The sequence below is a fragment of the Bos indicus genome, chromosome 14 (assembly GCF_029378745.1).
Source record: "Bos indicus isolate NIAB-ARS_2022 breed Sahiwal x Tharparkar chromosome 14, NIAB-ARS_B.indTharparkar_mat_pri_1.0, whole genome shotgun sequence".
NCBI classification, from domain to species: Eukaryota; Metazoa; Chordata; class Mammalia; order Artiodactyla; family Bovidae; genus Bos; species Bos indicus.
The window spans coordinates 55,285,202-55,305,707 of NC_091773.1; the positions used below are offsets into that span (position 1 = coordinate 55,285,202).

Here is a 20,506-nt window from a genome sequence, read left to right on the forward strand (position 1 = left end):
ATAAGGAATTTCCCTGGTGTTCCAGTGGTTAAGACTCTGTGCTTCTAAGGCAGGAGGCACAGGTTCGATACCTAGTCAGAGAACTAAGATCCCCTGTGCCATGTGGTACAAAAAAAAAAAGACGTAAATGATACAGAAGATGAATTTACTTATATAATCTAAACTTACTAAAATTAGGGAAAATAACTAGGATTATGAAAGAGAATTTTTAGGTAAATAAATAGTTATGCTCCTCATTTCCATGAATAGAAAGTATCAATGATATTTAACTTTTATATTAATGGGTAGAGGTTCTTTTGGACTATAAGTCCAGGAAGATGGCTATGGCCTCTTGCTATGACTAATGTGACATTTTCAAAGCATGAGCAGAGGGGATTGCGGAATATCAGAGCAGCAATCTATGTGTTTTTGTGTTCCAGAGACATAGCAAAGAAGGAAAGATTTGAGGGGAAAAAGAACAAAAATCATCTGTTATGGATAGAGGTACTACACAACAGAACAAGAATTAGTCTGTGGTTATAACTAAAGATTAAAAAGATAAGGTATTTATCTAGAGGAGTTTCCCAATTTCATGACCACAAAGGAACTCTATAGGCAAATTATTATCGTAACACCGCTCTTTGATTCTATTTTCTCTTATAGAAAAACAATTAGACTCAAAAATAGTCATTTTAAAAGAACCTACCACTCAGAGAAAGAAGAGAGCAACCTGCTGGCCCAACTGAGACTGAGACAGATGAACTAGGAGAAAATCCTGAACCCGAGATGGTTAGAATTGTGCTTTCTTCATAGGACCCTGAAAATGATAAATATAAATGACAATATTAAAATGACAAAACATAGAATCTGTTGCTTAAAATCAGACATTTTAGAGGAAAATGACTCTACCTTCTAAAATATATAAATAATAAGCCTTTAAGCAAGCAGAGAAAAAAGACATTTATTTAGCAATGGTATTTTTTTTCCCATTTTATTACTGCACATTGCTTCGTGTTTGGAATTTGTGTGTTGATAGAGATTAGTGGCAAGAATTATCTGAGGAATGGAATGAGGTAAGTAAAGGAAAATTATTCTTATGACAAAGAAATTAAACAGACATCTCCATATGGTAACTTAGACTGTGACAGAACTGCCATCACAAACTCATGAAAAAAGAATAAACTGTGCAAGTAATGTAGTGGACACTTTCCATTTGAAACAGGATATGATTACTTAAGCTGGAGTGACACCAATCCTGAAGTGCCTGGGCTATTCCAGGCTTATACTCTCTGGCCCAGGATCTTATACTGAATGTTCTCCATTGACTCTTAAGGTATCCAGGTTTGATCGATTAATGAAATGGTCACCCTAACTATATAACATCACACACAACATAGATTTAACATGGATTTAAATAGCTAAGAATGAAAAATCAAAACTTCAACATTTTAGAAAAATACATAGTTAAATATCTTAAAGACTTTTATGTAGAGATGGATTTGGTAAGACACAAAAAGCCATGGTTACCCATAAAGGAAAACATACACAGATTAAATGTTTCCACGAACAAGATACTAAAACAAATTGTAAGTGATACACTAGGAAAAGACATGTGCAAAGAATTGACAAACATAATATATAATACACAGTGCAAGTTGATAGAAAAAAGACAATCTGGTAAATGGATAAAAGATGTTAACAAGCAATTTGCAGAAGAAGAAATAATCTAAATGTCCAAGAAACATTGAAGATGTTCCTGTGCATTACTAACTAGGGAATAGACAACATAAAAACAATGATGAGATAACTTCTTACACTCATCAAATTGACCAAAATTAGAAAACTCATGTTATTAACTGTTGCTAAGGGTGTGGATAATATGATGCTCTCATACCCACTGGAGGTACAGTCAGTTAGGGGAGCAATTTGGTCATCTAATGAAGTGAATACACATATGCCTAGTAATCCATATGTAGGATGCAAATCCTGAAGAAATTCTAGCATGTATGTTACAGCAGATTTGCATAAGAAAGTTCAATACAGTCATGGGCAAAAACAAAAACACTTGTAAACAGTCTCAATGTCCATCAATAGAGGAACAAATAAACTGGTTTATCTATGAAGTATTTTAAACTGATTAATTACATATACATAAAACCATATATTTCTCAAAACAAATGCTGAATGACAAAAGTAAGGTGGAAGTGATATATACAACGAAATAGCTCATAAACTTAAAAAACTGGAAAAATTACCATGTCTGTGTTATACACAAAGGGTAATTAAAATGGCATGGATGAATACAGACAAAATTAATTATTGTGCTTGCCTCTGGGGAAGGTGGTAGGGCACTTGCACTGAGCACAGTGCTTAGAGACAACTATAACTGCTCCTATAATATTTCCTTTCTGATGGTTAGAAATATATATGACAAGTGTTAACAGCTGTTAAATTTTCATTGAGGAGAAAATGGGTGTTTTTAATAGCATTATTATACTTACTTTTTTTTTTATTACTTTTACATTTAAAGTGTGGCAAAAGGTACTTCACGTTAACTGAGTAAGAAATATTATTTTCAAGAATTAAAAGTGGAAAGTGAAAGTGAAGTCGCTCAGTCGTGTCCAACTCTTTGTGACCCCGTGGACTGTAGCCCACCAGACTCCTCTGTCCATGGGATTCTCCAGGCAAGAATACTGGAGTGGGTTGCCATTTCCTTCTCCAGGGGATCTTCCCAACCCAAGGATAGAACCCAGGTCTCCCGCATTGCGGGCAGACGCTTTAACCTCTGAGCCACCAGGGAAGCCCTAAAAGTGGAAGTCCATTACAAAGTACAAAGATGTATTCAAAAACAAGAATACCAAAGTGGAATTTAAAAGTGGAAATCCATTACAAAATACAAGGATGGATTCAAAAACAAGAATATCAAAGGACTAAAACCAAATTAAAGTTCATGAAATCTTTATTCTTGAGAGTTCTGAAGGTTTTACAGTAGTGATACTAACTTTGGGATAACATGAATTTATATATAATACTATAAAAAGGTATTAGTATAATAATTACATTAGAAAGTTATGAACAGTATTACAATTATAATACTATGATAAAATACTATATATTCTTCAGAATATATTCTTTCAACATAATGTGATATTTTAAAGATTTCAATGGGTGTTTTTTTGCTTGCTGAAAGGGTGAGTTTTCCTACTAGCCATTAATACTAAATAAGTGATTACAGTATCTGAGCTTATCTTTCTGTCTGAAAAAAAGCCATCCCTTACAATCCTTAGTAATTCTTAGTCATTACAATCTTAGTCATTCAACCCTTGAAGTTCAGACATAAAGTGTAATACTTTTTAAAAGCAATCACATACCATGAAAGTGTTTCATGATGCGTCCCTCTAGACTGAGTTCTTGACAATAATTTTTCTCTTATCCTCAAACCTGGGGCCTAATTATTTTCTTTTACTAAACAGCAGCTGTCCTGTTACTGACCTTTTAGTATTATATCTCCTAGGAGAAGTGGTCTCATATGATGAAAGATTCCAGTTAAAACCCTAGGTGGTAGAGTTCAACAAAACTGCCTCAATATCAGAAATCTTAGGTATTGATTTTAACTTGGTGAAATGGGAAAAGTAGAATACTAGTGAGTCCAATGTAAACACTGATATTTTTCCCAAAGAAAATTAATGATCTTTCCATAGCTTTCTGATTTGATACATTTTTTTCACTATGTAGAACTGTCTGCTTACCTTATTTAGAAATTAAAAACCACTATCAGAGTTTACATTTTTGCTAATTGTCTTCCACCCTACACTCCAAATTCGAAAGCAAGAGATTACCTTGGGAAGGGTTTATGGCCCGGATTTGAGGAGTAGTTGTGGGTTCCCATGTAAACCCACAGTTGCCTGAACATTTAGCTGGAATTTCATTGACAAAGACTTCAACCTACAAATAAACAAACACAGAGATAACAGAGGTAGCATGGTTAAACAGAATATATGTAGGATTTAGAAAAGTAATAGAATTTTGCTTGTTTGCTAGTTTGCTGGTTTCCAAAAATTAGTCTATTCTACTCATACTTTTTCTGCTTTGACACTTCATTGACTCATTCTACAAATGTGTCCATTGTATCAGGCACAGCTGTAAATGGACGAGTACATTTAACAAAACAGATGACATTCCTGTTGTCACTCAACTTACATTCTAGTAGAGGTAGGGCAGAGATTTGCATAAGGCTATAAACTTATCCAAAAAAATAAATGAACATTATGCCCTGGGGGTAAGTAGTGCTATGGATAAAAACAAAGGTTGCTCTTGAGAAAGTCATCTAACTCCTTACTCTTTAACTCCCTCTCTCTCAGGAAGTGGTAAGGTTAATAATCGCTTTACAGAGACACGACAAAGATTAAATGAAAGGATATATTTTCAAATACCAACAGCAGAGCTTAAAATCCATTTTTATCATAAAGAAGATATTAATAATTTTCCCAAAAGTCATGAAATAATATTATTGAATTGATCCTCTGTTAACAAAAAGTCACATGAAAATAAGGATGTCACCTCTTCAATTTTACTGGGTCTTAAATTTATTACAAAATAGTTATATGTTTAAAATTATGAAGAAACTTTTAATAATACCTGTGGCTGTTTGCTGGGTGTACGAAGTAGGTCTCCCAGTATACGCTGTCTGAATAAGCCACCTTCCTTTATCTTTGTTACTGTCATGTTAGCATTTTCTCCAAAAATGTTGGAATCGTTGATCTATTTTTAGATAAGACTATTTTACTAGCAATGTTATGATAAATATGACCACACCAGTTTTTCTTTTTAAATTTAAGCATGGTTAAAAGTGAAATGCCAGAAGATTAAAAATTTCAAAACCATTTGGTCACATTTTTGAAAAAGAAGCCTCTTCAAAAATGATCATAAATCTACTGAAGAAAAAACTGGTAACATCATAGCATTACTAGATATTGCAGCAGTCACAACTTGAATTAAATGACTAAAATTAACTTGAATATTTAGAATAAAATATGTCTGAGAAACACAAATTTATTAATTTTTGTCAAAATATTCTATGCTTTTTCTGAAAATGACCATTTTGATTAATGATTCTTAAATAATTGAAAAAAAGTCATCTTCTTTCCACCCAAAAGTCAATGTTTCCCCTTTAGCAGTTTTGGCCTCTGACTATCCCTGGTTTTTCATCTACTGATGAAGTTATATTTTCTGCCAATGGTAAAAATGAAACCAAGTCGGATCAATATGCATACTTTGGTCATTCCAAAGCTCACTGTTAACACGGTAGCCTTCCGATGCATACAGAGGCCAGAAAAGAGACAGGAGTCTTCATGCTGGGTCTGTGGGAGCCAAAGTGACCAGGAGCAGAAATGATGAACAAGCAGAGGAGGCCGGTCAGGGAAGAACGAAGGGAAGAGTGCGCAGACACCCGCAGAGGTACCAAGGGGACATCGGTCATTAGAGATGTCTCAGTTACAGAATTTTCTAATTTCAGGAACATGTCTAGTTTCAGGATATGTGCTTTCTTAAAATAAGGCCCACCTCTGTATGACATCCATACAGTCTATGGCATATTATATTCTATGTTTATATACTTCTTTGAGTCTCCTCTGTTATTTTCCCAAAGCAGTTTTGTATTTTTTTCCACCTTTTGTCAAGGACATCTTTCCAGGTGAACATATGTGGGTCTATACATGGCTGCTTGGTGTTCATGCTATTTGTGTCATTTTAACAACTATTTTTCTATTGATGGGGATTTAGGTTTCTAGGGGTTTTTTTCTTTTACTATTACAAATAATGCTGCATTGACTAACTCTGTGCCTATCTCATTTCCTATTTGTATTATTATTTCAGTAGAATGGAGTTATAGATCTGAAATGGCTGAATCATAAGGTTTATGTATTCAGATGCAACTAAATTATCCTCCCAAATGGCCTTACCAGTTTTACTGTCTCACCAATAGTACATGAGGATAAGAGTGCCTCTCACACTCTCATCATCACTAGAAAGCACACTTTTGATGTTTACCATCTGAGCCCAAAGTCTCTTCCAGACCCTTCACCTTCACATATTCTAAATGTGACTTCCCTCCTGTACTCCCAACCACACTCTAAGCGAAAGTCATTAGATAAGCGCTTAAAAGTGTGGCTCTGTTATGAACTTGAAAAGGTCATCTTTGGAACCAGAAAACTATCCAAGGACCCAGAATACAGCTCTAGCAAACAGACAGAATTATAGACAGCAAGGCAGATTACGCTTGGCCCCCCATACAGTATATCCCCAGTATACCCTCCCCCTTACACAATGCCTTCCCTCACAGTTTATGCAGATTTAGTTCTGAGACTGGCCCTGCCTCTGCTCTTCCTGCCCCTATCAAGGGTCTTCTAATCCATATATTCCTGAACTTCCCCCATAGGATGTCAGGCATAAAGCACCAACAGCTGTTCTCCACAAAAGAGAATACCTGGTCAACTTCATTTTGAATAATCTTCTTTCCCTCAATTTTCTTTTATGGAAAAGAATGGAAAGGAATTCCTTGAATGTTTAGTCTATCATTTGCATTTTTAAAATACACACAGTCTCCAGGTCTCCTTGGCATGAGGCAGGGTGCAAATAAGCAAAGAACACATAGAAGAAAACAAAACCCAGGTGATGTGAGGGAACCTGCAGGAGAGGCTGCTTTCCACATGTACTTCTCCACTTGACACGCCATGAATATCCAGCACAGCTTCCCTCTCGGGTCACCGAGACTTGTCCCACTTCTTCAAGACTCTGGAGAGCAAACTGCAAATCTGCGGCGGACACGGCAGCGGGGATACCTGCACTTGCAGAAGGACGGCAAACAGTGGGAATCAAAAATTCACAAAACCGTGGTCACTCTTGTACATGCTAAGCTGCTTCAGTCGTGCCTGACTCTCTGCGACCCTACAGACTGTAGCCCACCAGGCCGCTCTGTCCATGGGATTCTCCAGGCAAGAATACTGGAGTGGGTTGCCATGCCCTCCTCCAGGGGATCTTCCCCACTCAGGGATTGAACCCACATCCCTTACGACTCCTGCACTGTAGGCAGATTCTTTACCGCTGAGCCGTTGGGGAAGGCCCATGGTCACCTTTAACATACATGAGATGTAGTTTATTACTTGTAAACCAACTGTTCTCCTCTAATACGGAAAAAAAAATGAAATTTCTATATTGCTTATGCAACAAATTTACATATTTCTTAGAAACAAAAATTACATGAGTAATGTACCTCAGACATTGATCCTTGGCTCAAATACTTAAAAACAATTTCACAGGTAACCAAAAAGCTATGGACATAAAAGAGAAACAAACTTTTGGGAATTTAACCTAGGGTATCTGGTGAGGTGATGAAGAAAACATGAAAATGTCATTTGTTCTCAATAATCTAGCTTTACATTAATGAAGATTTCAACTCTATAAATTACATAAAGAAATAATATTAAAAGGAAATACACTGAAATGTTTATGATGGTTATCTAGATCAGTACAGTTCAACTGATACACAGACCAAAGTTACAGACTTTTTCATGTACCTGTGAGAACATGTCCATACGCGTGAATGTCAAAGCTGCCCCTGAGAGGTGGAGATGCTGCTTGAATTCTTTGAATACGAATCTTTGACTCCCCGGGCCAGTTATTTCCTCTATAAACAGACTCATTCTCTGTCTCATTTGTGATTCTCTAATTTCCAAAATAAATATTGATAAAATGGTTAAATATAACAATGGTGAACACGATTTCTATTTCACCAGGGTACAATCCTGTGACATGACATAAATGAGCCTCAGGTATTCAGGACTCCTCAGAACATTAAGGAGAGTCACATAAATCAACACAGGCCGTACCAACGTGGCTGCGCTAATGAGGCTCAAGTCAACGCAGTCATCTGCGCGGCAATCAGCTGGAACCACAGTAATACCTCATTAATTCAGAGAGTGCCCGCCATCATTCAAGGAACAAATATTTACTGAGCAGGCATTCTGTTCAAGGTACAATGCTAATCACATTGGGTGGTGAGGCAAAGAAGTACGAAACATGGTCTTGGCTATTAAAAAATTAAAAACCTTTTTAGAAAAATAACATACAAAAACTTGAAAACTTAACTAATGATATAAAGAAATATATGATCAATACAGTGCCTAATCCAGACTCAGGAAATACCTGTCTAATATTAAGTGCCAAGTGACAGAAGCAATGTGTGCGATAAACATTCATAGATTGTAACTCTAATAGTGAAGATGATATTCTCCGGCTGCTGATCCTTGTTAATCTTGTGGAATTTAAAGTTATAAGTCCTATTGCCCACACAAATGAGCAAATATAAGTCCCAAAAGACATGTGCAAGAATGTTCAGAGCAGCTTTATTTATAATAATCCCAAACTGGAAATAGTGCAAAAGCCCATCAACGGAATAGATAAATTGTTGTATGTTAACACCATGGCATCTGGTCCCATCACTTTATGGGAAATAGATGGGGAAACAGTGGAAACAGTGTCAGACTTTATTTTTCTGGGCTCCAAAATCACTGCAGATGGTGACTGCAGCCATGAAATTAAAAGACGCTTACTCCTTGGAAGGAAAGTTATGACCAACCTAGATAGCATATTCAAAAGCAGAGACATTACTTTGCCAACAAAGGTCCGTCTAGTCAAGGCTCTGGTTTTTCCAGTGGTCATGTATGGATGTGAGAGTTGGACTGTGAAGAAAGCTGAGCGCTGAAGAATTGATGCTTTAGAACTGTGGTGTTGGAGAAGACTCTTGAGAGTCCCTTGGACTGCAAGGAGATCCAACCAGTCCATTCTTAAGGAGATCAGCCCTGGGATTTCTTTGGAGGGAATGATGCTAAAGCTGAAACTCCAGTACTTTGGCCACCACATGCAAAGAGTTGACTCACTGGAAAAGACTCTGATGCTGGGAGGGACTAGGGGCAGGAGGAAAAGGGGACGACAGAGATGAGATGGCTGGATGGCATCACTGACTCGATGGACATGAGTTTGAGTGAACTCCGGGAGTTGGTGATGGACAGGGAGGCCCGGGCATGCTGCAATTCATGGGGTCGCAAAGAGTCGGACACTACTGAGCGACTGAACTGAACTGAACTGAACTGAACACCATGGAATACTGTACGGTGAAAAAGAACAAACTTCAGCTAGCTGTATGCAACAACATGAATGTCATAATAACAAACAAAAGAGTACATAGTGTATTATTATTGATATGATGAGTTAAAAAAGCAAAACTAACTAATGTTGGTAAAGTTAAAATAGTAGTTATCTAGGGCTGTGGGCAAATAATCCAATGACAAGGAAAAGGCACAAAGAAGGTTCTCGGGGGTCTAATGATTTTCTTTATCTTGAAGTGATTACATGAGTGCCTTTACTTTGTAAAAAGTCATGGACTTTGGCAAGGTTACAGGATACAAGAGCAACACACAAAAACCAATCATATTTTTATGTGAAAATAACAAGCATGGAGAAACTGAACTTAACATAAGATCCATGACAACGACCTCAAAGAAAAGGAAACACTTACATATAAATGTAACAAAACATGTACTGAATCTGACCTGAAATTACAAAATGCTGGTAAATGTAATCAAAAAGTTAAAAATGTTGGGGAAAAAAGCAAAGAAGATCAAATATATGGAGAGACAAATTGCGTTCATAGATTGGAAGACTCAATATGGTAAAGGCATCAATTCCTTCCAAAAGAATATATTGATTTAATGCAATTCTTATCAAAATATCAGCAAGATTTTTGTAGGTATTAACAAGCTTATTTCAAATTTTATATGGAAAGACACAGGACCTAGAATAGCTAAAACAATTTTTCACAGGAAGAGTGAGGTCAGAAGAATCACTCTACCCAATGTTAGGGCTCACTACATAGCTACGGTGATCAAGAGGGTGTGGTATTTATTGGTGGAAAGAATGACACACAGAACAATGGGACAGAATAGAGAGAAGTGAACCTGAAGGTCACACAGTCATGTCTGACTCTTTGTGATCCCACAGACTATACAGTCCACAGAATTCTCCAGGCCAGAATACTGGAGTGGAATCCAGAAACATATCCACACAAATATGCCCAACTGATTTTTTTTTATAAAGATACGAAAGTAATTCAAATGGAGAAAGGATAGTTTTTTCAATAAATGGTACTAGAGCAACCATAGGGATAAGCAAACAAGTGAACCTGGACCTAGAACTTCGTATCTCATACAAAAGTTAACTCAGAATGGATCGTGGCCTTAAATGTAAAATGCATAACTATATAACTTTCAGGGGAAGCAAAGAAGAATATTTAGGACTTAGGGCTAAAAGTAGAGTTCTTAGACTTGAAACCAAAAGCACCATTCATAGAAGAAAATACTTGATAAACTGAGACTCGTCAAATTAAGATTGTTGCTCTGTGAAAGACCTCATGAAGATCATGAAAAGGCAAGGTACAGACTGGGACAAAATATTTTCAAAGCACACACCTGACAAAGGACTTATATCTAGGATACAGAAAGACTTTAAAAGTTCAACAATAGGAAGATAGTCCAATTAAAAAATGGGCAAAAGGCATGAACAGATATCACAAAAGGACATATATGGTGTTTGACATTAGCCATCAGGGAATGCAAATTAAGACCAAAATGAGCTAACAGTATATACCACGTCAGAATGGCTGGAACAAAAAATAGTGATAATGCTAGATGCTGGCATATTTGTGCAGACAATGGATCACTCATACATTGCTGTATGAGGGAAGGTAAAATGGTGTAGCCATTTGTAAAAGAGTATGGTAGTTTCTTATAAAGCTGTACATGTGTTTGTCACATGACCCCATAATTACACTGTTGGGCAATTAACTCAGAAAATGAAAACTTATGTCACATGGAAACCCACATATGAATGTTCATAGTAACTTTATTCAAGCAGCAAAAACCTAGAAACAACTCAAATGTCCTTCAAGAATTAAGTGGTTAAATAGACTTATGGTGCATCCATACCATTAAACACTATTCAGCAATCAAAATGAACAAACTATTAATATATACAACAATTTGGAGAGATCTCGAGGGAATTACTCAGAGTGAAAAAAGTCCATATCAAAAGACTTAATGCTAGCATGATTATATAAAGTCTAATTCCATTTATGTAACATTGTAAATGCCACAATTACAGAGATAATTAGTGGTTGCCAGATATGACAGTGGCAAAGGGAGGTAGGTGGTGTGGCTATATGAAAGTGTATCCATAGGGATTCTCAGGATGGAACTGTTCTGTGGTGGTCAGCTGAATCTATACATGCAATAAAAAGCTGTGTGTAAGAATCATACACACACACACCACACACAAATGAAAGCATGTAGAGCTGATAACATCCAAGTAAGGTTGGTAAACTGTATCAAAGTCAATTTTCCTGTTGTGCTATTATGTTATGCTTATAGATGCTATCCTTGGGGGATAATGGTGAAAGGTATGGGAATATTCCTGTATTAATTCTTACAACTGCACATGAGTCTACAATGATCTCAAAGTTAGTTTTTAAAACAATTCATTCATGTGGACATTTAAGTATGCGCATATACACATATGACACATTGTGTCAGCTCACAGACTGAAAAACATACGATGTTTATCTTAGAGATACCAAGACTAAAACACTGGGTCTGGAAGGGCTAAAAGCAGTTTTTGTGGAACACTTATAGTGTTTTAGTCTTTTAAATCATAAAACTTAACAGAAAGTTCTTTGTGAGGCTCAAATGATAATATTTAATTATTATTGAACCTTGAATTTTGAATGCCGTATACTTGGTTCTGGTTTGCTGTGGGAAGTTATATAACTAATTGTAGATGTTATAAAAATTAAATGTAAAATTAATTCTCATATCTGTAACATTTAACACAGATCTCATACTCAAAGAGTATAAAAGAACTCTTTAGATCCTTTTGGAATTATGGAAAACCATCTCTTTCCCCTTGTATCAATTTTTATACAAATAATAAACAGTGTTTATAACAGAAACAATTTAACAACCTAATGCAGAAATTTTCTTCCAATAATCTATGTTCAAAGATCTTTATTGGGAGAGCCCACAGCTTTTTCTTCTACATCACCAGAGAAAACTCTGGCTAGCTGATTTAAAACTTAAATCTGGTTAGCTGATTCTTAAGGTTATTTCCTCCCGCTTTTTTCCCCATAGATACATTTCTTTAAAAAATTTTTAATGTTTAAAGTGAATTATCATGGTCAATGTGAAAATTTATGCTCAATTTCAAGCCTCTAAATCTTCATTTAATCCTTAGAATAACTGTCTTGTCTTATTAAAAGGTATCTATTCTGTGTCATCTATTCGTAATAATGTTTTAGGTTTACTGGGTCAAATCTAATGTTAAGTTGAAGATATTTACTTGTAAAATTCTAAGCTTACCTTCCCAAAGCTTACAGCCATCATGGGTATATTATAACTGCAATTATATGATGTCATGGTGACAGAATACTGGTTGGTTATACTGGATCCATTACTTTTGGTCTGATTCACCTGAAAGTCCTTTAAAAATATTCCTTTATTTGCTAATGCTGGAAGTCTTCTCTTTGACATTTCTAAAGAATACAAATAAACAAAATAATGGGAGATAAAATTGCATAGCTTCTGCTGCTAAAAAAAGAAAGCATCAAATGATAGCCATGTGTCATGGAATAAACTGTTTGAAATCAACTTTTAGAAAGACCTTAAGGTAAGTAGTTTGTGAGGCTTGGCAAACTTTCACTTCTAGAACATAAAGCTTTGAAGTCTTTTGATATATGAGTCTCATTGGGTAATTAAAACAAAATACTGAAACGCCACCAAGCTCTGGGCTCCATGCAGCCCTCTGCCGGCCACTTAGTTTTGTTCGGGCCTAGGTCCCTGAATGTGGTGCTCACGATGACCTGAGCCTTTAACCCGGCACAAATCACCTGTCTTCTGTGCTCCACCAATCACAAAGGCCCAGTGAGAGCGGGTTCATTTAGTTTTAAAATAGTTCCAAAGAAAAGGACTCCGAAACTCCTCTGAAATATGGTAAAAGTCACTTATTAAGGTGACTGTTTGGAATTAGGCTGATCTTTTTTTTTTTTGAAGACTGGGCTTTCGTTGTGGCTCAGCTGGTAAAGAATCCGTCTGCAATGCAGAAGTCCTGGGTTTGATCCCTGGGTTGGGAAGATCCCCTGGAGAAGGGAAAGGCTACCCACTCCAGTATTCTGGCCTGGAGAATTCCATGGACTGTATAGTCCATGAAGTCGCAAAGAATCGGACATGGCTGAGCTATCTTCACTTTCACTTTTTTGAAGACTGAAGTTTAATTTTTATTATCTTATTAGCACATTTCACATAAATGAGTCTATTAACATAACTAGAAAAAAAAACTAAAACTATCAGAAATAAGATTTTCATTTATATTTTTACTAATTATCACAATAAAGCCCATGGAAGGTTTCAACTCATTCTTACTAGACAGATATAAATGGCAATAGTTGCCTTTCAGGAACAGATCTCTAGCTTGGTGATTCATTTCTCAAAAATCAAACTAGGCAAAATTAGAATGTTTTCCACAGCATGGTGGTGGTTAGTCGCTCAGTCATGTATGACTCTTTGCGACCCCACAGACTGTAGCCCACCAGGCTTTTCTGTCCATGGGGCTTCTCCAGGCAAGAATACTGGAGTGGGGTTGCCATGCCCTCCTCCATGGGATCTTCCCTACCCAGGGATCGAACCCAGGTCTCCCATATTGCAGGCAGATTCTTTACCGACTGAGTCACCAGAGAAGCCCTTCCACAGTGTACTTAACTATAAATAGAATCTAGAACTATAAAGCGAATTCCTGCTGTACTGACAAAGTTTACATTAAGGATGCTTTCATCTTTAGAATAATCATCTGGCCCTATTCATTGAAAATATGATTTAAACCACAATACTATTGAGATGAAACATTTCTATCTAAGCTACAGAATATAAATAACATCTATGATAAGATTTTAGTACAAAATAGGTTTAAAAGGTTTAAGTTTTAGATATGAAATGATACTATGTACCATCCAATGTTGTCATTGTAGATGTCTGTCCAATGTATACAATATCCACATAGAAAGACTGTGATTCTGATGCTTTCTGCAAGCTAATCCTCTGAAGAGAAAAACTGGTCCCAGTGTATTTGGTTTGTACAAGATCCAGAAGGTCTACACAAGTGTAGGTCCAGCTGAAATATGGTTGTTTAATTAGATGTACAGTTCAGTTACAATGTTTAATGTAAACCAATACACTATAAAACACATTAAAATCTTAAGGAAGAAAAGTCTTTCTTTCCCCACAAGACTATAAGCATACTTTAATGGCACAGAAAAGCAGTCACAACAAGGGATAGCAGGCAGAAACTTACACTGGCAGGGAAAGATTTAATGTTGCGAAGATAGCTTTTATTTGTAGCCTTGGCAGTAGGCATAGGAATGTAAAGCAATATTCTACAGTGACAAGTAAGTCAACTAAGGAGCATGCACCTTGATGGAAAGCATATAGAATTAAGACATAAGAATAAAGAAATCATTTTAGTAAAAAAATATATTTATCAGGGATAGAGCAGTGAATTCAGTGAATAGTAAGAGGCAAGGCTGTAACTTGATAATACTTCCAAAAGAGCTCAGTGGAGTTGCATTGTCCACTATAACTAAGGGACAAACATTGCAGAAGTTATTAATCCATACAAATGGTTTCACAGTACCATCTAAATTTAGATTCAGAGTTCCATTAAATATTAACTGCATTGGAATCTCATAAATTACAAAAGCAATTCAGTAACTGGAGTTTGCAATAAAGAGATAAATACTGCCATTCAAATAACTAAATACAATTTAACAATAATCTTTGCGCCAGCTACCAATGAACTGATTAACTGATTGTTTGAGCACCTTCTATGCTCATTTTGAAACTCCATGGTTTGCAAATTCATCATTGAGTCCATTTCTAGTGCATCAAAGCTCAGACTGCATTATTTAAAAAAATTATATGCAGAACTACATTAAGTTAAAGTGCTCTTTAAAATAAAAAAGTACTTTGGGATTCTAAGCAGACCTCTATGACTAATTATATGATTCTGAAGTTCTAAAAACTACTTAGGAAAAAATAGCCCACTGAGCCAGACCCTTTATAAGACAAATGGAGACTACAGACGATATCAAAACTTAAGCAAATAGTACTCTTTGTGTTTTGTGGATAGATAATTTCATTTTCTAAGGGAAAACCAGATTTTATCTTTGGGATTTTGAAGCTGAATTTACAGCTATACATATCACTGGTTTTGGAGACAACATTTGAGAAAATGTGCCTCTTTTGATACTAACAATGTACAGAAAATAAACTAATGCTAACACACCTAATTGATCTATAAATGGACTGTCTTACCTACATAAAAGCAGGTCTAGAAATATCAGCTAGGAGCAGGAGAATTTACTTTGCCTTCGTTGGTAACATTAATAGTTTTTAACCAGAGAACCATCCTCTTTTAAAGCATGATATTCTTGTTGAAAGATCTTGTGGCATTTAGGGTAAAGGAAGCCCATTAATTTCACCAAATGTAATGCATCTTCACATTAATGCACAGCAGATACACTGCAGACTAAAGGAAGGACTACTTAGTGATGTGCTCAGTGACGGTTTGACTAACATGGAAGAACTGAGATCTGTGAAATCTTCCAAAATCCCGCTGCAATAAGAAGAATGAAATGCATATAGGTGGTGGTGATCAAAATTAAAATTGTGATTCCATAGTTCAATTTGGGTATGAGGGATGTTCCTTCAAGAAGGACTTTTGCTTCACAATAATCCCTCACAGACTACCCCTGATTTGAATCAAACTGAGTATGACACATTGGGTACGTTCTTTCTGTGCACAGGCTTTCCATGCTCCTTGCCTATTAACATGGAGAGAGCTACCTTGATCCTTGGCATTGCTTCCTCCTGTGTGACAGCTAACAGAGAGTGGCTGTGGCCTCTTCAGATTCAACAATTACCCTAGGGAATTGCAGAATTGTTCTCAGTCACTTCATTCATTCCAGGAGCTAACTTTGGTCAGATTTTATATATTGGATTAAACTGTTATAATAGCCTCAAAGATATATTTATGCATGGGAGGGGAAACCAACACCTTCTTCAATACTCTGTCTCTCTCTATCTGTCTCTGACTCTCTCTTTTTCTGCCTATCTTCTTCATCTTCTGTCGAAAATAAGGATGAAGTGAAAAAGTGAAAGTGTTAGTCACCCAGTTGTGTCTGAATCTTTGTGACCCCATGGACTGTAGCCCACCAGACTCCTCTGTCCATGGAATTCTCCAGGCAAGAATACTGGAGTGGGTTGCTATTCCTTTATCCAGGGCATCTTCCCGACCCAGAGACTGAAGCCAGGTCTGCTCTTGCACTGCAGGCAGATTCTTTATGATCTGAGCCACCAGGGAAGCCCCAGACAAAGATGGAGCAAATGTATAAAACATGCCAAAAGTGCAAACATAAGAGCCATACTCAGTTTAATCAATGTCATTTGAGAGTGAAATCTGAATTGTCAGGAAAAGGACATTTTTTAAAGCATTAATTCAGGAAGGTTACTTTTCTTTTATTAGGGCAGGGAAGGAATTGGTTTTGACTCATCTTAAGACAAGACTCAAGAGTGTCCTGCAACTTTCTCAGAGAGCAGCTTCCCATAGTTCTGTGCTAACACAGTCCACTTTATACACAGAGCTCCCTCAGCTCTCTGCCCTTCGAAGTCCACTTCAAGTTTACCAAACTTCAGAACCTGATGAACTTTCTGTCTTTGTGTATAAAAAATTTTTTTTATTTCTTTACATCCTACCCTATGAAAACATGATTTTAGATTTTATTCCTTGGGTAAAACACAAATAAGTATCCTTTAATGCTTAGTCTAATAATGTAAGGAATATTCAGTGGTAGAATTTTCATGTGTTCTGAACCATTCTTTGAAAGGTTCTTCTTAAATATTTCCTCTTTGACAAACATCTCTTGGGTACCTACATTTCAACTATGGCTTCCTACCTCAAGATTAGAGATTCTGACACCAGTATCTAAAATTGGTTCCCAGTTGCCCCCACTTCATCTAACTGAGCAGAAAATCTCGAAGGTCGTTAGGGCTATATGCTCAGGATATGATGCCAGAAGGCTATGCGTGAAATACAACATTTTTTTTTTTGAAAACCAAAGACTATAACTTCCCTTCTTTTCTTAACAAAAGGTCATCCCACTTCTGCAAGGAGAAAGCTACGAGCACTGGCAAAACTTAAAAACTTTCAAATTAATCTGTAAAGCAATTATCCTTCAATAAAAAATAAATTAATTAAAAAATACATACAAGGGAGGAAGGAAGGAAAGAAGGGAGGAAACAAGGAAACATAATAACGGTACATTCTAGGAGCTCACCATAGATATTTACATTGGCACAATAATGTGAATGTTAAATATGATTTTAACTAAATACATAAGATATAACAACAACAACAACAAAAAGCTGGGCTGGGGCACAGAAGTGCAGTGTATCATTAGATACTGCATCCAAGTCCACAACTCTGACTGGCTCTGTCTGCTCCCACCTGTCTGGTCCTGTCATCTGCTCCTGTCATCAGGCCAGTGGGCACATCTTGTTTTCTCCTGATGGAATTCAGGGAGCACCAACAGGCAACTCTAGTTTTCTCCTTACAACACTCCTTCCCTCCCATTCATGGGAAATCCATCTAAAAAGTTTTCTTAAATCTTTAACAAATAAAATTCCCCTTATCGTCCAATATATTTATATGTGTTTTGGAGTTTACACATTTCTGAAGGTATGGAATAAAAGCTGATCCCTACATTTTGAAAACAACGTTGAGATGATCAAGAAAGCAGGAAGCCTGAAATGGCCTGCTCCTGAAATGGAGCAGTTTCTTCATCCAGCGGCAAAGTCCTCCATCAAGACCCTCTTTTCAGGAATTCCGTGGTGGTCCAGTGGTTAAGACTGTGTGCTACCGTCTATGGAGTTGCAAAAAGTTGGACACGACTGAGGACTAAGCGACGAATGCTTTCTTTTCTCCCTTTGGTATGTCCATCAAAATATTTTATTTTCTCCATTCACACATTCACTTTTTTTTCAGTGATCAGTCTAATGATAATACTGTGATAAAGCAGTCTCTACCTTCCTTCAGTAACTAGAAACACTATTAGATTTAATAATATATAACTTAAATTCTAAAGTTTACCATTGTTTTGTCTTTTAAATGGTCATGGATGATGAAACAAACAGTTTTTATTTTCATAATCTACAGATATATTTTTGGCACAACTACTTCTGTAAGGAAACTTATATAGAAGGCAGAAAAATCGTGGTTGGACCCATGGGGCACAAGATTTCTCAAAAACAAACAAACAAGAAATGAATTTATATTTATAGTTTACACACTATAGTATAAAGTTTTCAAATTCACAGTGCAACTTACTTGTTTCCATATGCAAACGTGAATGTAAATTGCGTATCAGTGCTTCTAGTAATCTTGCTTCTGTCTTGGTATTGAAATTTTAGACCAATATAATTTGCCAGGAATCCTTTGTATGCTAAACATAACTACATAGAAAATATAAAAAAATTATTAAAATATCTTACCATTAAGGTTTTTTTTAGAAATTCAAATTAATTCAATACAATCCAATAAATGTCTACTGAGCTTTTTTAATACAAAATATATCAGAACATAGAGGAAGGAATGATTAACTCTGGACACACAGATACAGAAGAACTGGGAAGGTTTTATAGAAGAGGAAGTGGAGTGATGTGACCTCATAATAAATGATTAATTCTTTTATTGTTTTCTTAGATATTATTTCCTTAAGAAAAGGAAATAATTCACTCTCTTTAGTCATAAAGCTATGTAAAGAGGAAGGTCAACTCTGAACACTTCAGTGAATTTAAAAGCCCTTTACATGCATAAAGAAGACAGAAGCATTCAGGTAGATTAACTAGGATGTGAATGCAGGTGAGCATTTACAGATGGACATGTTACCATCATGCATGCTAAGGAGCTTCAGTCATGTCCAACTCTGCGACCCTATGGACTATAGTTTGCCAGGCTCTTCTGTCTGTGGGATTCTCCAGGCAAGAACACTGGAGTGGATTGCCACACCCTCCTCCAGGGGTATTCCTAACCCGGGAATCAAACCCGTGTCTCCTGTGTCTCCTGCATCAGCAGGTGTCTTCTTTAGCACCAGTGCCAGCTGGGAAGCCCTGTTATCATACAAAACTCATTAAATACTAATTTTAATTGTCCATAATTCCTAAGAATGCCAGGTATATCTAGAATTTAGAAGTTCAGAACATGTGTTGTAACAACTGGAAAATTTTTTAAAAATAGAAAGGGTAAATCTATGATCTCTTGGCTTAGATGTGTGTAATATCTATCCTAAAACTGACATTTCCTCTGTGATTTTCTTTCACTTTTTCCTGAGTGGATACCCAAAATCACTATAATGGCTATCCATTTTTGTTTCTTCTTAAATAATGAGGAATATTGAGGAGATTATATATTTTTAATTGTTTTACTATTTACACTAATGTGCACATAATTTTTTCCAAAATTATAAGATAAAGCAGAATACATGTGTGTGGCACTACATATTTTTTTAAATGTATTTATTTATTTTGGTTGGAGGATGATTATTTTGAAACATCGTGGTGGCCTCTGCCATACATCTATATGAATCAGCCATAGGCATACATGTGACCCCTCCCTCCTGAGGCTCCTCTCACCTCCCTCCCCACCCCATCCTCTCCAGGTTGTCACAGAGCACCAGCTTTGGGTTCCCTGCGTCATACATCAAACTCCCACCGGCTACCTATTTTACATATGGTAATGTATGTTTCAATGCTATTCTCTGAAAGCAGCCCACCCTCTCCTCTCAGTGTCCACAAGTTTGTTCTTTACATCTGTGACTCCAAATTTCTTTACTTGAGAATCAGCTGAAGAGGAAATCACAAGCCCCCAGAAGGTGAAGCATGGAGCGAGGCCAGTGTGATGAGATTTCACATGACAAGCAATTCTCCTTGTCTCAAAATTTCATGAAATTTTATTACCAAGGTATTTTACAAATTCAATTAGCATATCATTTTGTTGAGCTTACCTGATTATAAGGAAATAATAAAATGTCTCCATATGGTAGTCTGTTTTGTTTAACATCTGCTGAGTCAAAAAGAACAGCTGGGTTTTTCAGGGAATAACGACCACAGTAAGCATCCGTTTCAGCTGTCTTCTGCCCTCTATTAATATGCTCCTACAGCAATAATAATATTTCAAATGAAAACATGATTTATTTTTCTGGTTTATTCCCCAGCCTCTTCACCTAAGTCATTCAAGTTCCAACTCAGATCCCACTGTTTCCCAAACTGCTTTAACTTGAAATGTTTTCTCTCTTCTTTGAAAGTCTAATGCTCTCATT

The 20,506-nt window shown here is 36.4% G+C and overlaps 1 protein-coding gene across 3 annotated transcripts in view; it reads right to left on the reverse strand.

The window, feature by feature from the left end:
• The window catches only part of PKHD1L1 (PKHD1 like 1), a 186,343-nt gene that overhangs the window by 114,422 nt on the left and 51,415 nt on the right, over positions 1 to 20,506 (reverse strand). For 2 of the 3 annotated variants that reach the window (XM_070802786.1, XM_070802787.1), the window contains exons 20-28: positions 20,192 to 20,341; positions 18,517 to 18,641; positions 14,084 to 14,247; positions 12,444 to 12,616; positions 7,554 to 7,701; positions 6,664 to 6,818; positions 4,618 to 4,740; positions 3,819 to 3,924; positions 686 to 796 (exon numbers count right to left, since the gene is read on the reverse strand). In XM_070802786.1, the coding sequence (XP_070658887.1) occupies positions 686 to 796; positions 3,819 to 3,924; positions 4,618 to 4,740; positions 6,664 to 6,818; positions 7,554 to 7,701; positions 12,444 to 12,616; positions 14,084 to 14,247; positions 18,517 to 18,641; positions 20,192 to 20,341 (1,255 nt within the window). Of the gene's footprint in view, positions 1 to 685; positions 797 to 3,818; positions 3,925 to 4,617; positions 4,741 to 6,663; positions 6,819 to 7,553; positions 7,702 to 12,443; positions 12,617 to 14,083; positions 14,248 to 18,516; positions 18,642 to 20,191; positions 20,342 to 20,506 lie in introns of those variants that run through there. The other variant, XM_070802788.1, reaches the window with a different exon arrangement.